Source organism: Eucyclogobius newberryi, unplaced genomic scaffold (genome assembly GCF_026437365.1).
Source record: "Eucyclogobius newberryi isolate DKJ021-1_F unplaced genomic scaffold, fEucNew1.0.hap1 SCAF_3, whole genome shotgun sequence".
Taxonomy (NCBI): Eukaryota; Metazoa; Chordata; class Actinopteri; order Gobiiformes; family Gobiidae; genus Eucyclogobius; species Eucyclogobius newberryi.
The window spans coordinates 33,617,619-33,632,237 of record NW_027315945.1 but is presented as its reverse complement, the minus strand read 5'-3'; the positions used below and the strand labels follow the sequence as shown (position 1 = coordinate 33,632,237).

At 43.5% G+C, this 14,619-nt stretch overlaps 1 protein-coding gene across 1 annotated transcript; it reads left to right on the top strand.

Moving 5' to 3' along the window:
* The first annotated feature begins 1,596 nt into the window (after positions 1-1,596).
* Positions 1,597-14,361, top strand: kel (Kell metallo-endopeptidase (Kell blood group)). Its single transcript, XM_072461305.1, has 18 exons — positions 1,597-1,804; positions 2,007-2,235; positions 2,307-2,555; positions 2,625-2,746; positions 3,195-3,353; positions 3,422-3,493; positions 3,566-3,754; positions 3,821-3,981; positions 4,060-4,138; positions 4,200-4,304; positions 4,406-4,504; positions 4,566-4,640; positions 5,449-5,552; positions 6,843-6,932; positions 7,001-7,068; positions 8,529-8,689; positions 9,557-9,646; positions 14,081-14,361. Exons 1-18 carry the CDS (start codon positions 1,769-1,771, stop codon positions 14,213-14,215), a joined length of 2,223 nt encoding a protein of 740 aa, XP_072317406.1. The 5' UTR covers positions 1,597-1,768; the 3' UTR covers positions 14,216-14,361.
* Positions 14,362-14,619: the final 258 nt, after the last annotated feature.

Sequence of the window (14,619 nt, the reverse complement as noted above, 5' to 3'; positions counted from 1 at the left end):
TTTGTTTTGTACGATCATTCAAACATTTACTGCACAGAACAGATATTTTTAAATGAAAAGTTGTTGCATGAAATTACAGTTGTATTAATCATTTCTAAATTTAATACCAAATCTTTCCACGTGCAACATTCACCCACGTGTTCTAATTATATTATTTATATTCAACTAATTCTATGCTTTTATTTTTTTTTTTTAGTGCTACAAAATTGCTGATTGAATAGATTTATTTTCACATGGTAAAAAATAAAGCCTAAATCGAGGGTATTTTTACAGGCCTTGAACCTTAAACTTAAAGGTTGAATGGATGATTTTTTTTACCCAAATCTGAGTCTTATTTCCTCGTGGCGTAGACTGCCGATTAGTCCTGCCACGTATCAATCATAAAACGCACCTACCGCTCACCTGCAGCCTCGTGCGGCTCGTCCTCATGAGCAGCACGTTTCCCTGTGTTTAAATGCATGGATCTATCATAATATAGTTCCCTCAGTGTACGGGACGAAATGAAGACGGAGAAAGACTGTTTGAGCTCAGAAGAGACGGAAATCTACGGGAGACGAGAGATGTGATGCGATCCGTCGCACTAATAAACAAACGCACGGGGGAGTGGCATTACAATACGTATCCCGATTTAAAAAAATTAAAAAGGGTCTTAAAAAATTACCAAATGGGTTTTTACTCTGGATAAGACAATGTATAAAATGTCATGTTTATCCACAAAGCACTTCTTTATAAATCCATTCTGCTCTAATAACTTCATACATCCAACAACTGATCCAAATAGAAATATATGGAACACATTCTAGTAAAGTATTGTATGTTTCATGGTCTGAACAGCTGCAGCAGCATCTTCTGCACAGACACAGCTTCAGGTCCAGCTCCTTCTCACCTCGGCCAGAGGAGCAGCACAAACACATGATCAAAAGTACTATACTATAAGTACTCTCTATTCCGCCTCGTTTGAAGCCTACGGGCCACAAACTTTTTTTAAATAAAAAAATATTGATACTGTGACTATCGATACTGAGTCTGTGGCGATATATCGCCGTATCGATATTTTGAACACAACCCTAACTCAGATGGTCATTGACACACTTCAGATGGATCAGAACCTTCTGTGTGATGCATGATTTTAAACCAGGATCGTGGTCAAAAGAAATCCTCCTCATTCCAGTTTTAAAATCCATCCAAAACAAGTGTTATTTGAGCTCTTTTGGAGTCATGTGACCAAACCGTTCCATTACAAACCAATATGATTTATTCAATGTCTTGTTAAATATTTCCCAGATCCATTATCTCAAAAAATCATGATAAAGGGATTATTGTTCCCCCAAACACGTCCCCCCCTCTGTGACGCTGCTGCTGGTTCAGGCCGTGGGTCGCGGCTCTATCAGCTGTGTCCAGCTGTGTCCAGCCATGTGCGGCGCTGATAATGACGACAGCTCGTGTGCATTTAGCCTTGTTTACTGACGAACTTCTTTACTGAGAACTGTGAGACCCCCTCAGCCTATCGCAGCGCTGCACTGGGCCTGTTATGTACAATGTGGAGGTCTGCACTTCCCAAGAGCCACTGCTGGAGTATTGAATAAACAGAAGGTATGAAGACAAAGTCCACCGTTTATAAAGATTTGGAGATGATTTCTGGCACGAGCTGAAGAGGTTTTGTCATCGCCACAGAAGAAGAGCGTGAGGAGAGATAGTGAGCTCAGAGCACAGCTGCTTCACCACCGCCGAGCCGACCAACAATGCAACAGGACAGCACAATCCTCCTATGATGACTATGCCTGACACTCCAGCAGAGCCTCAGGTACGAGCTCATTTACTGCTGTAAGTTAGTCTAAGTGTGGGACAATTTAAGGCTTTGTAACATGTAAAGTGAAGAGACAGTTTATACATTTAAGTTAAATGTATTTTGTAATAAGAATTGTATTAAGATCAACTCTTTTACAATATAACCTTTGTTTGTGATCAAATGTGATGATTTATGATTTTGATTTCCACACAAACAGCAACCGTCCCAGATCAAACTGGACATCTTGTCGCAGACTCAGATCACAGAAATATCCTCTGAGCTCCAACAGAGCGACCCGACGGATGAGGACGAGGCTCCACAGAGAATACAGCTCAAACGGCTCTTCACTCTGCTCTTCATGGGCTCCTGTCTCTGTGCTCTTATTATAGGACTCATTTACTATGTTCAGCACCTTCAGACCAAGAGGAACGGAGCGTTCGGGCCTGGTAAGACCACTGTGTGTGTCCTCGTTATCTACAGTGTTTCTAAAGTGTTTCTAAAGTGTTTTCTCTTGTAGTCCGGCCGTGTGAGTCTGAAGCTTGTGTGAAGGCCTCAGCTCACCTGTCTGATGCCGCTGACCCTTTCTCTCAGCCCTGTGACTACTTCCTGTTCACCTGCCTCCCTGACTGGAAGAGGAGCGGGCAGAGGGTCCCGGGACGTCCCGAGGACCAAAGACCAGGTCCGGAGCAGGTGGACCGGCGGCTGAGGGAGGAGAATCTTACTGACAGGAAAACACTGCTGCTGCAGTATCTCAGGGACACTTTAGGTACAAACTCTTTACTGCATTATACAAATACATATATCAATGTGACATCACAGTATTTCTTCTTGTCAGACTCTCAGGAGAGGCCGGCCAGCTCTGCAGAACAGAAAGCCCAAATGTTCTACCAGTCGTGTTTGGACAGCAGGTCCATAGAGACGGCTGGAGCAGAGCCCTTCCTCACACTCATTCAAAATGTGAGTTCTACTTTTCCTTCTCTGATTTAAAAACATGAAAACAGAAGCTGCACGGTGGTGCACGGTTGCAAAGGCGGTTAGCGCTCTTGCCTCCCAAGAGGGATCATGGGTTCGATTCCCGGACCAGACCAACATCACATGATCTCTCTGGGTGGAGTCTGCATGTTCTCCCTGTGTTACCGTGGGTTCTCTCCGGGTTCTCCGGCTCCTCCCACCGTCCAAACACATGCATGTGTTAGGTAAGATTGGTAACTCTAAATTGGCTCCAGTGAATGAATGTGAGAGTGAACTGTCTGTCATGTCTCTGTGTTGGCCCTGCGACAAGTTGGCCACTGTCCCCGCCTAAGGCCCGAAGTCACTGGGATAGGCTCCAGTCACCCGCGACCCCGAAAGGGAACAAGCGGTAGAAAATGGATGGATGGAAAACAGAAGCTTTCTCTCTCTACAGCTGGGAGGCTGGGCCGTGTCGGGCCAGTGGAACCAGACCGACTTTAATTCCACTTTGGGATTGCTCATGAGAAACTATGGCACCTTTCCCTTCTTCAACCTCCTCGTGGGCAAAGACCCCAATGAAACAACTCAAGAAACATCAAGAAAATACATACAGGCCAGTAAAAAGCTTGACTGAAATATAACAGAACAGAGTGTGAATAATCCTGTCACTTTGGACCACAGATTGACCAGCCGGATCTGTTGATTCCCATCGAATGGAACAGTCAGTTTGAAAAGTCTGAAGTGAAGACTGAGGTTAGAGTCATCCTCATGAACTACGTCATGTCATTACACTTGCACTTATCTGTCACCTCTCGTCTCTCAAAGACCCTCCGGCCGTTCTTTTCGCTGTGTGAGAGGTTCCTGGCCCTGTTGGGGGCCCCGGTGAGCAGCCGCATGTATCACGTGGGCCTGTTCATCTCTCTGTCGTCTGAGCTGGCCGTGGCCACAGCGCCGCTGCAGTATCGCCTCAGCAGAGGACAGTTGTACCAGCGCATGACAGTCAGGGACCTGCAGGTGCTCACAGAACACACACATTTATCCTCTTTGGAGTTCATCTGTCACTCATACATGTGTTTGCAGAGTCAGGCTCCTCTGATCGACTGGCTGGGCTGTCTACAGACGGCCTTTGAACCTGTGACTCTCACTGAAGACGACCCTGTTCTTGTGCATAACCTGTTTTATATCATCAAAATGTCCCAGATCATCAGCAAATGGTTAAACAAGCCGGATTACAGCAACAGGTTCAGAGCACCAGAGACACAACACATGACTGTATACACATATTCAGGCTGTTTAATGGCAGGTCTCTCCTCCCTCAGCGGTCCTCTCCACACCTACATGCTCTTCAACCTGCTGCACACCATGATACCGGCGCTGGACTCCAGATTCACTGAAACGGTAAGACGCTTGTGCCTCTGGAGCTAAAAACACAGGCCACTGAGCCTTTGGTTTGAATCAGGTGGAGCAGGTGGAGCCTCGATGGAAGAGCTGCGTGCTGGAGACGGAGCGAGGGTTCGACTCCGTTCTCACACACCTTCTAGAAGAAAGGACGGCGCGGGCAGAGGTGAGAACACGAGACAAACGAACGTCTTGTACAGCAAACAACTGTGAGGATTTTACACACGCATATGTCTCCAAATTACAAGGACGATTACCTCTCCGCAGGCCACGGAGATGATTGAAAAGATCCTTTCCTCTCTCAAGCTCACAGTCCGCGGGCTTCAGTGGAACAATCAGAAGACTCTCAAGGTCGTTCTGAAAAAGGTCAGAAGGAATTGGTAAAGAAAGAGTCGTTTCACGGCGTCTTAAAGAGAATGTGTTTCAGATCCACTCCCTCGCTCCCAGACTGTGGAGCTCAGAGCCAACAACGGAGGCAGCGCTGGACCAGTTCTTTGCTGAGGTATCACAAATATATCATCAAACTGTAAATGTTCGAAAAAGTTGTATGACAGATACTAGTCAAAGTGCTGGTGATGGTACTTTTTAATGCAGTTTTAGCAGCATTTCAGGTCAATATTCTACACAAAACTTGGTCGATTTAACAGTTAAGACACAACACTGGTTTAACCTTTTTCCAAAATGGACATAAAGATCAGCACCAAACTTTACAGTCTTCTACATAACAAGATTACAGACGGGTTTGTTGATATCTATATATATAAGTCTGATTTATGCAGGTTTTTACTCCAGAAAATAAAGTAAAAATTAAAGTTGCTGCGCCAATTTTCGGTCAGATTTAGTCTAAAATTCTAAAATACTATTCAAAATTCCCTTGTAAATGTGTTTCTAATCTAATGTATCTAATCTAATGTTGTATCTAATGTAATCTAACAAAGGGAAGCGAGACATTTAAACCGCAGAACATCCAGATTTCAGACATGAAGAAAAAACCTGATAAGTTTTTGTTCTTACATTCGAGAAGAAGATATAAAACAGCAGAAGTTTCAAATTGATATTTCTGAATTCAAGATTTTTTCCTTTTCATCTGCAGCGTCTGAGTTATATTTTTAATAAGTTTTTTATCTGCATAATCTCTGAGCAGATGTTTGTAGAGAGAGAGAAGTACAGTTACAATCTTTGCTTTGCTTCAATTTGACCCAAAATATACACTTAAAGAAGTACAATTACTCCAAAAATCCTCTCATTCACAGTAATAACACGAGTATTGGTTCCATTGCAGTCGTTTAATCGTCTGAACCTGTTTCCAGATAAACGTGGGCTCGGACTTCTTTTGGAATTACGCTCAGCTTCTTTCGTTGTCGCAGAAAAGGAGAATTAAACTCCTGGAGGAGCAGCGCGAAGACCACGACGTGTGAGTGTGACACTGGAGGGTCCGCCACCTCCTTTGTCTGGAGTATTCCACACTACGGCATTACATTTATCTTTACAGGTGTTTTTATTGCTCAGAAATACTTTAAAATACTTGCATTGTTACTGTGAGTGGGGTCGCCGCTCCACAGATCCGGCCTCCAGGGAGCGAGACTTCCCAAATACTTTTAAAATCTTTTTCTTTGACTGCTACTTTGTATTTCTACTGAGTAATATTATTTTTGAACAAAGAGTACTTGAAGAAGACATATTATTGTAGTATTTAGTGGTAAACTTTTTTGTAAACTGCAATATTGATCCTAAACTTCTTAATAATCGTAATGATGTAAAGTGCATTGGATTTTACTTCATTTTTCATGTTGTTATGGTTGAAAAATGGCTGTGATATTTTAACCGAACCTGTTTTGACCCAAAGTCAAACAATTTTTATTATTTAAGATAAGCAAGAGACAACAACATTTTCTGTAGTATAGTAAGTAGATAGTAGATATCTGTAGATAGTAAGTATCTCTGTCATGATACTGTTCACGAAAAATATCAAGATAACATTAAAACTACCCTAAAATAGGATAATCTCTGTAACATGTTTCTAAATCTACAACATTGTTAAAAAAAACTTGAGCAGCAACAAATACAAATGAAACACGTTAGTATCAATAATGAGTCACAGAAGTATTCAACCTTCTTCAGCTCAAATATGATTGTACTTCAGGGAGAATATTAACAGAAAATATCACTGGTTTGGTCCTGTTTTACTCTCGCTTATCGATTCCACAGAAATGTCTAAAAACGTGTCTTTAAATGTGTTTGATGACTAAAATTACACACAAAAATGATCAATATCACTTTATACTCTTACTTTTGATTGTGGTCGCATATTTACTATTCCACAAAAAGTGCCATATTCCAATTTTGCACATCTTCAAAACAACATTCACATTCATATTATACTTTTTTTTCATATTTTGACCCCAAAAATTCCTCGTTAATGCAAATAAAACATCCACACGATGAATACTGAGCCCCAAAAAAGCAATTTCTTATTGATCGATAAGTCAACATCGTAATTATTGTAACAGACGAGTAAAAACACGGTTAAAAGCTCAGAAAAGTAAATTTTTGTTCATCACATGTCCCCTTTCAGTACAAGATTTACCCTCTGAACATAAACATAAATATAAATATAAACATAAACATAAATATAAAACCTAATGTAAGTTCAGTTATTGTTACTTACTTATAATAATCTGAATCTTTTGTCTTTTGTCTCAAGCTTGTCTGTGAGGCCGGTTCTCAATGGGAACGAGCTCGTCTTTCCACCGGGAATGTTTGTCCCGCCTCTCTTCCACCCCTCGTATCCACGGTAACCATCGTCTCCTCGTTCAACGCTTTCGCTCGCCAGCTTCACGTTTAAACTGTTTCCTCCGACAGGGCCGTGAACTACGGGCTCATCGGTTTCGTCGTGGCGAAGGATCTCCTGCACCTGCTGCTTCCCGACAGTGAGTACGAGGAAATCAGACTACTGGAGTAATCTGATAACCCCAGATCTGATTGTGGCGTGGTCTTTACATCTGATGATCACACGTCAGTTACAGTTAATCCATGACTTTTAGAGGAATGACAATAACTCTTTAGATCTTTCAACGTTTTCTCTTTTGTTTTGTCTTTGACGCATTAGTTTGTAGAAATCAGACTACCGGTACTCACTAAACGGTTGGATTTCAGTAATCTGATAACAAACATAATCAGATCTTTACATCTGATGATGAAGTATCAGTTACAGTTATTCAATGACTTTTAGAGGAATGAAAATAACTCTTAATTTCTCTTTTGTTTTGTCTTTGCCATGTTAGTTTGCAGAAATCAGACTACGGTCTTCACATCAGATGCAACTGTTTACATTTCAGTAATCTGATAACGAACGTGATCAGACTTTTGGCGTGTATCTTGAAGCTAACTACGTGTTCACAGATGCATTATGGTCCAACATTAGGCATTATTCAGGGTTCTTGAACTTCTTCTGGACACATTATTAAAGTATTAGTAAAGGCAAAACCAATAAAAGGATTTCAACTCAGATTTTTATCAACTTTGACAAACCAAAATGTCAGTGAGCAGCGAAGGACGAGTCAAACTGAAACGAGAAGCAGTTTAAACTAGGCACAAAACAGTATCTGATCTCTGAACATAAGAATACACTAGAATAATCAGACAACCAGTAATTAGTTCTAATTTTGGGCGTGAAATCTGATTATCAAAAACACCCCTAACATTAATTTGTGGATTTTTAGAGTAACTGTGTAACTTTGCCGCGTTGGTTTTACCTATGTTTGCATCGTTTTCCAACAATCATAAAGAAATCAGATTACTCTCATCAGATGTTTACGCTGCATTTCAATAATCGACAGAAAACCGATAATGATCAGATTTTATAGCATCTGAAAAGTATAAATGTTGAAATGAAGCTAAAGGATCTCAGGGAATTTGTTCAAGTTTATTATTTGTCTTGTGCAAACAAAGGAATTCAAAGGAAGTCTGATGAAAAACCACCTCAATTTATTATAAAAAACCTAAACTTAAAAAGAACAGTTAGAATAATACATCACCTTTAAAGCTCATACAGAGGTTTAACTTCTTTGCTTTTTCCCACCCATTTTTCACACGTGGAGCTTTAGTTTAGCCCAAATTAATGTTACACCTCAAAATAAAGAGCTTTTTTTATATTAGCTAACGTCAGGGGGAGATAAAGGACACTTGAGCTCCCCTCACAACACATGGACACGGTTCCTGTTGTTTATCTGGTTTTGTGTGACTGTTTATTCAATTTTCGTTCTTTAAATGTCAGTTGCAAACCAAACAGAGCTGCAGATCACGTACGTTGTCAGACTGCAGCCGCATTTATGTCGTGAAACTCTCTCACTATCGACTGTTCCCTGCTGTGTTTCCGCGCCGTTCGCAGTCGGTGGCCACAGCCAGAGCGTGCGGGCGGTGGCGGAGTGCGTGTGGAGCCGTTACCTGGGTGCCACAGGAGCCGGGAGCGGGGCCGGGGGCCGCTCGCTCTCCCCCGAGCAGCAGCAGGAGGTGTGGGTGCAGTACTCGGCCCTGGAGGCGGCGCTGCAGGTGAGGGTCCACGTCACAGCTCAGGCGACACAAAAAGGCCTCGCGAATGGTCCGAGTTCCACGTTACAGCATTTATTTTGTCATAATTTCAGAATTTACGGCTTTTTCTTGCTATGGACGACAAACTTAACAACAACAACAGTTTTTATAAAGGTCCAGAGTTATTCCTCACTTCTCTAAAGCCTTCAGAGCGTCACGATTCTTCACTGTAATGACTTTAGAAGCGCTTTTCACAACTTTCAGAGGCCATTTTAATGCTAACAACAACTTGCATGCGACCAGCGCACTTCCTGGTCAATACGCACTGTAGATAATGAACCGCAGACGGCACACAGCGGTCTCATTTTGACACTAAGTCATGTTTTTACGACGTATCTGTGCTGGGGCAAAATAAATGTTACTTTATAACATGGAAATAATCGGTTATATTGCCTTCAAAGCTGATGAAAGAAAATCAACGGCCAATTAAACAAAATAAAATTAAAAAAAAATCCAATCTTATTGAATTAAATTCATTTGTGTAAAGCCCAAAATGTTTTGTAAAGCAGTTTCCTCACAGGGACGACAGAAGGTCAGAAAATCAGACATTGTCATTGGTCAATAATGGAGAAGCAGATTAATCACAGTAAATATTAAAGTCCTTTCAACTGACCACAATGTCGCCTTCTGAGTAATAATGAGGCCACGTTCTGGAGCTACAAATAAATCATGATTTTCTCTCAGTTTGTGCCAGTTTTACTTTCATGTGGATTCAAGGAAGAATATCTGCATTTCGACAGTTACAAGACAAACTCTGAAAACCATAGAGTCTCGGGCTCCTGAGAATGAACTCAAAGTGAACCCAGTGACCTTTGACCTTGTCCTCAGGCGTATCACGGGCGTTTGGAGAGCGACCCGAGTGACACGTCCCTGTCTGGATTCTCACACACAAAGCTGTTCCTCACGGCGTTCTCTCAGGTAAAGCACGGCTCCTTTATACTTCTTTTTATTGGATTTGATCATAACAGTGTGAAGCTCTTTGGGTACAAAAAAATAAATAAATAAATTAACTAATAAATGATTTCCAATATTGTGAAGCCTTAATACTTGTAATTAGTATAGCCTGTTTTATTTATATTCATATACAAACAGAATAGTGCTCAGTGAACCAAATGTTAACACTTTATAACATAATTTTTTCTGCTATTAGATATTCATTATTTGTTTTCTTATTAGTTGAACTCAGATTTTGTTGCAATTCCAGTCTGAAGCCTGTAGGTGGCAGCGTGAGTCAGGGAAATACATGTTTGTATGGAGGGTGGTCTATTTATGAAACAATGTGAACATCTTATAACATGCTAATTATAATGTATCTGTCACTGTCACTGTTTATCTTTATTATAACATATAACACACACATACGTCATGTGACTAAAACTGAAATCTGAGGATTCACACTACACTGTGATTGGTTAACTCCACCTGTCATTTACTCAGAGCCGGACAGAATGGCCAATAGGGGGCGTGGGGGGCGTATTAGAACAAAGTAAATCTCAAAGTGATAATACGACGTAAATAGCCGATTGAGATGACGGTTCAGTGTTTATGACCACGTGGCTCGCCCGTCGTCCTGGAAACGTGAGGCTTTCCCGTGCGAGTTTACTTTACATACGTGTGCGTCGTCATGGAAACGTGAGGCTTTCCCGTGCGAGTTTACTTTACATACGTGTGCGTCGTCCTGGAAACGTGAGGCTTTCCCGTGCGAGTTTACTTTACATACGTGTGCGTCGTCATGGAAACGTGAGGCTTTCCCGTGCGAGTTTACTTTACATACGTGTGCGTCGTCATGGAAACGTGAGGCTTTCCCGTGCGAGTTTACTTTACATACGTGTGCGTCGTCATGGAAACGTGAGGCTTTCCCGTGCGAGTTTACTTTACATACGTGTGCGTCGTCATGGAAACGTGAGGCTTTCCCGTGTGAGTTTACTTTACATACGTGTGCGTCGTCATGGAAACGTGAGGCTTTCCCGTGTGAGTTTACTTTACATACGTGTGCGTCGTCATGGAAACGTGAGGCTTTCCCGTGCGAGTTTACGTTACATACGTGTGCGTCGTCATGGAAACGTGAGGCTTTCCCGTGTGAGTTTACGTTACATACGTGTGCGTCGTCATGGAAACGTGAGGCTTTCCCGTGTGAGTTTACTTTACATACGTGTGCGTCGTCATGGAAACGTGAGGCTTTCCCGTGTGAGTTTACGTTACATACGTGTGCGTCGTCATGGAAACGTGAGGCTTTCCCGTGTGAGTTTACTTTACATACGTGTGCGTCGTCATGGAAACGTGAGGCTTTCCCGTGCGAGTTTACTTTACATACGTGTGCGTCGTCATGGAAACGTGAGGCTTTCCCGTGTGAGTTTACTTTACATACGTGTGCGTCGTCATGGAAACGTGAGGCTTTCCCGTGTGAGTTTACTTTACATACGTGTGCGTCGTCATGGAAACGTGAGGCTTTCCCGTGCGAGTTTACTTTACATACGTGTGCGTCGTCATGGAAACGTGAGGCTTTCCCGTGTGAGTTTACTTTACATACGTGTGCGTCGTCATGGAAACGTGAGGCTTTCCCGTGTGAGTTTACGTTACATACGTGTGCGTCGTCATGGAAACGTGAGGCTTTCCCGTGTGAGTTTACGTTACATACGTGTGCGTCGTCATGGAAACGTGAGGCTTTCCCGTGTGAGTTTACTTTACATACGTGTGCGTCGTCATGGAAACGTGAGGCTTTCCCGTGCGAGTTTACTTTACATACGTGTGCGTCGTCATGGAAACGTGAGGCTTTCCCGTGCGAGTTTACTTTACATACGTGTGCGTCGTCATGGAAACGTGAGGCTTTCCCGTGTGAGTTTACTTTACATACGTGTGCGTCGTCATGGAAACGTGAGGCTTTCCCGTGCGAGTTTACTTTACATACGTGTGCGTCGTCATGGAAACGTGAGGCTTTCCCGTGCGAGTTTACGTTACATACGTGTGCGTCGTCATGGAAACGTGAGGCTTTCCCGTGTGAGTTTACGTTACATACGTGTGCGTCGTCATGGAAACGTGAGGCTTTCCCGTGTGAGTTTACTTTACATACGTGTGCGTCGTCATGGAAACGTGAGGCTTTCCCGTGTGAGTTTACGTTACATACGTGTGCGTCGTCATGGAAACGTGAGGCTTTCCCGTGTGAGTTTACTTTACATACGTGTGCGTCGTCATGGAAACGTGAGGCTTTCCCGTGTGAGTTTACTTTACATACGTGTGCGTCGTCATGGAAACGTGAGGCTTTCCCGTGCGAGTTTACTTTACATACGTGTGCGTCGTCATGGAAACGTGAGGCTTTCCCGTGCGAGTTTACTTTACATACGTGTGCGTCGTCATGGAAACGTGAGGCTTTCCCGTGCGAGTTTACTTTACATACGTGTGCGTCGTCATGGAAACGTGAGGCTTTCCCGTGCGAGTTTACTTTACATACGTGTGCGTCGTCATGGAAACGTGAGGCTTTCCCGTGTGAGTTTACGTTACATACGTGTGCGTCGTCATGGAAACGTGAGGCTTTCCCGTGTGAGTTTACGTTACATACGTGTGCGTCGTCATGGAAACGTGAGGCTTTCCCGTGTGAGTTTACGTTACATACGTGTGCGTCGTCATGGAAACGTGAGGCTTTCCCGTGCGAGTTTACTTTACATACGTGTGCGTCGTCATGGAAACGTGAGGCTTTCCCGTGCGAGTTTACTTTACATACGTGTGCGTCGTCATGGAAACGTGAGGCTTTCCCGTGCGAGTTTACTTTACATACGTGTGCGTCGTCATGGAAACGTGAGGCTTTCCCGTGTGAGTTTACGTTACATACGTGTGCGTCGTCATGGAAACGTGAGGCTTTCCCGTGTGAGTTTACTTTACATACGTGTGCGTCGTCATGGAAACGTGAGGCTTTCCCGTGTGAGTTTACTTACATACGTGTGCGTCGTCATGGAAACGTGAGGCTTTCCCGTGCGAGTTTACTTTACATACGTGTGCGTCGTCATGGAAACGTGAGGCTTTCCCGTGCGAGTTTACTTTACATACGTGTGCGTCGTCATGGAAACGTGAGGCTTTCCCATGCGAGTTTACGTTACATACGTGTGCGTCGTCATGGAAACGTGAGGCTTTCCCGTGAGTTTACTTTACATACGTGTGCGTCGTCATGGAAACGTGAGGCTTTCCCGTGTGAGTTTACGTTACATACGTGTGCGTCGTCATGGAAACGTGAGGCTTTCCCGTGCGAGTTTACTTTACATACGTGTGCGTCGTCATGGAAACGTGAGGCTTTCCCGTGCGAGTTTACTTTACATACGTGTGCGTCGTCATGGAAACGTGAGGCTTTCCCGTGTGAGTTTACTTTACATACGTGTGCGTCGTCATGGAAACGTGAGGCTTTCCCGTGTGAGTTTACTTACATATGTGTGCGTCGTCATGGAAACGTGAGGCTTTCCCGTGCGAGTTTACTTTACATACGTGTGCGTCGTCATGGAAACGTGAGGCTTTCCCGTGCGAGTTTACTTTACATACGTGTGCGTCGTTTAGGAAACGTGAGGCTTTCCCGTGCGAGTTTACTTTACATACGTGTGCGTCGTCATGGAAACGTGAGGCTTTCCCGTGCGAGTTTACTTTACATACGTGTGCGTCGTCATGGAAACGTGAGGCTTTCCCGTGCGAGTTTACTTTACATACGTGTGCGTCGTCATGGAAACGTGAGGCTTTCCCGTGCGAGTTTACTTTACATACGTGTGCGTCGTCATGGAAACGTGAGGCTTTCCCGTGCGAGTTTACTTTACATACGTGTGCGTCGTCATGGAAACGTGAGGCTTTCCCGTGCGAGTTTACTTTACATACGTGTGCGTCGTCATGGAAACGTGAGGCTTTCCCGTGCGAGTTTACTTTACATACGTGTGCGTCGTCATGGAAACGTGAGGCTTTCCCATGCGAGTTTACGTTACATACGTGTGCGTCGTCATGGAAACGTGAGGCTTTCCCGTGTGAGTTTACTTTACATACGTGTGCGTCGTCATGGAAACGTGAGGCTTTCCCGTGTGAGTTTACTTTACATACGTGTGCGTCGTCATGGAAACGTGAGGCTTTCCCGTGTGAGTTTACGTTACATACGTGTGCGTCGTCATGGAAACGTGAGGCTTTCCCGTGTGAGTTTACTTTACATACGTGTGCGTCGTCATGGAAACGTGAGGCTTTCCCGTGCGAGTTTACTTTACATACGTGTGCGTCGTCATGGAAACGTGAGGCTTTCCCGTGTGAGTTTACTTTACATACGTGTGCGTCGTCATGGAAACGTGAGGCTTTCCCGTGTGAGTTTACTTTACATACGTGTGCGTCGTCCTGCAGATCAACTGTGACTCGGATCCGTACCACGAGCTGATGCCCCTGGAGCCCTCGTTCCTGGTTGAAGTTCTCTGCTCCAAGTCTGAGGTGTGCGAGCTCCAGTGCTCCAGAGACAAACATGTGTTAAAGTCATGCTGATGTCACGGGACTGATCTGCGGAGGGCGAGCACGTTCAAGCACATTCAGCTGGAGAGAGAAGACACCTGAGCATCTTCTGTACAGCAATGTTATTTCATATGTTTGTGCATTTATGTCGTTTTGTCATTATAGGTTGTTTCAAATAAACATTTTATAAAATATGTGTGAAATAATATGATAAAACAATGGGAGATTTTAAGATGCTGATAACTAAACTCTTCAAAACTATTCTAACATTATAGAGTGATAAATGTATTTACCAGCAGTGGCTCAGCTGAATATCAGGCTGTTCCACTGCTTTTGTTTACTCTTTCCATGTCTCTACGGCTGTTTGGAACACCGGCTACAAACATGGCAGGTTTCCATGGTAACGGATGTTTTTTGACGTTCCATCCTGAGCAAAG

Excerpts from the sequence above, each read along its gene's own strand:
- kel (XM_072461305.1), top strand. The coding sequence starts at position 1,769 with ATGATGACTATGCCTGACACTCCAGCAGAGCCTCAG. Across the intron at positions 4,505-4,565 it reads TCAAGGTCGTTCTGAAAAAG|ATCCACTCCCTCGCTCCCAG; the intron begins GTCAGAAGGAAT and ends AATGTGTTTCAG. Across the intron at positions 6,933-7,000 it reads TTCCACCCCTCGTATCCACG|GGCCGTGAACTACGGGCTCA; the intron begins GTAACCATCGTC and ends TTCCTCCGACAG.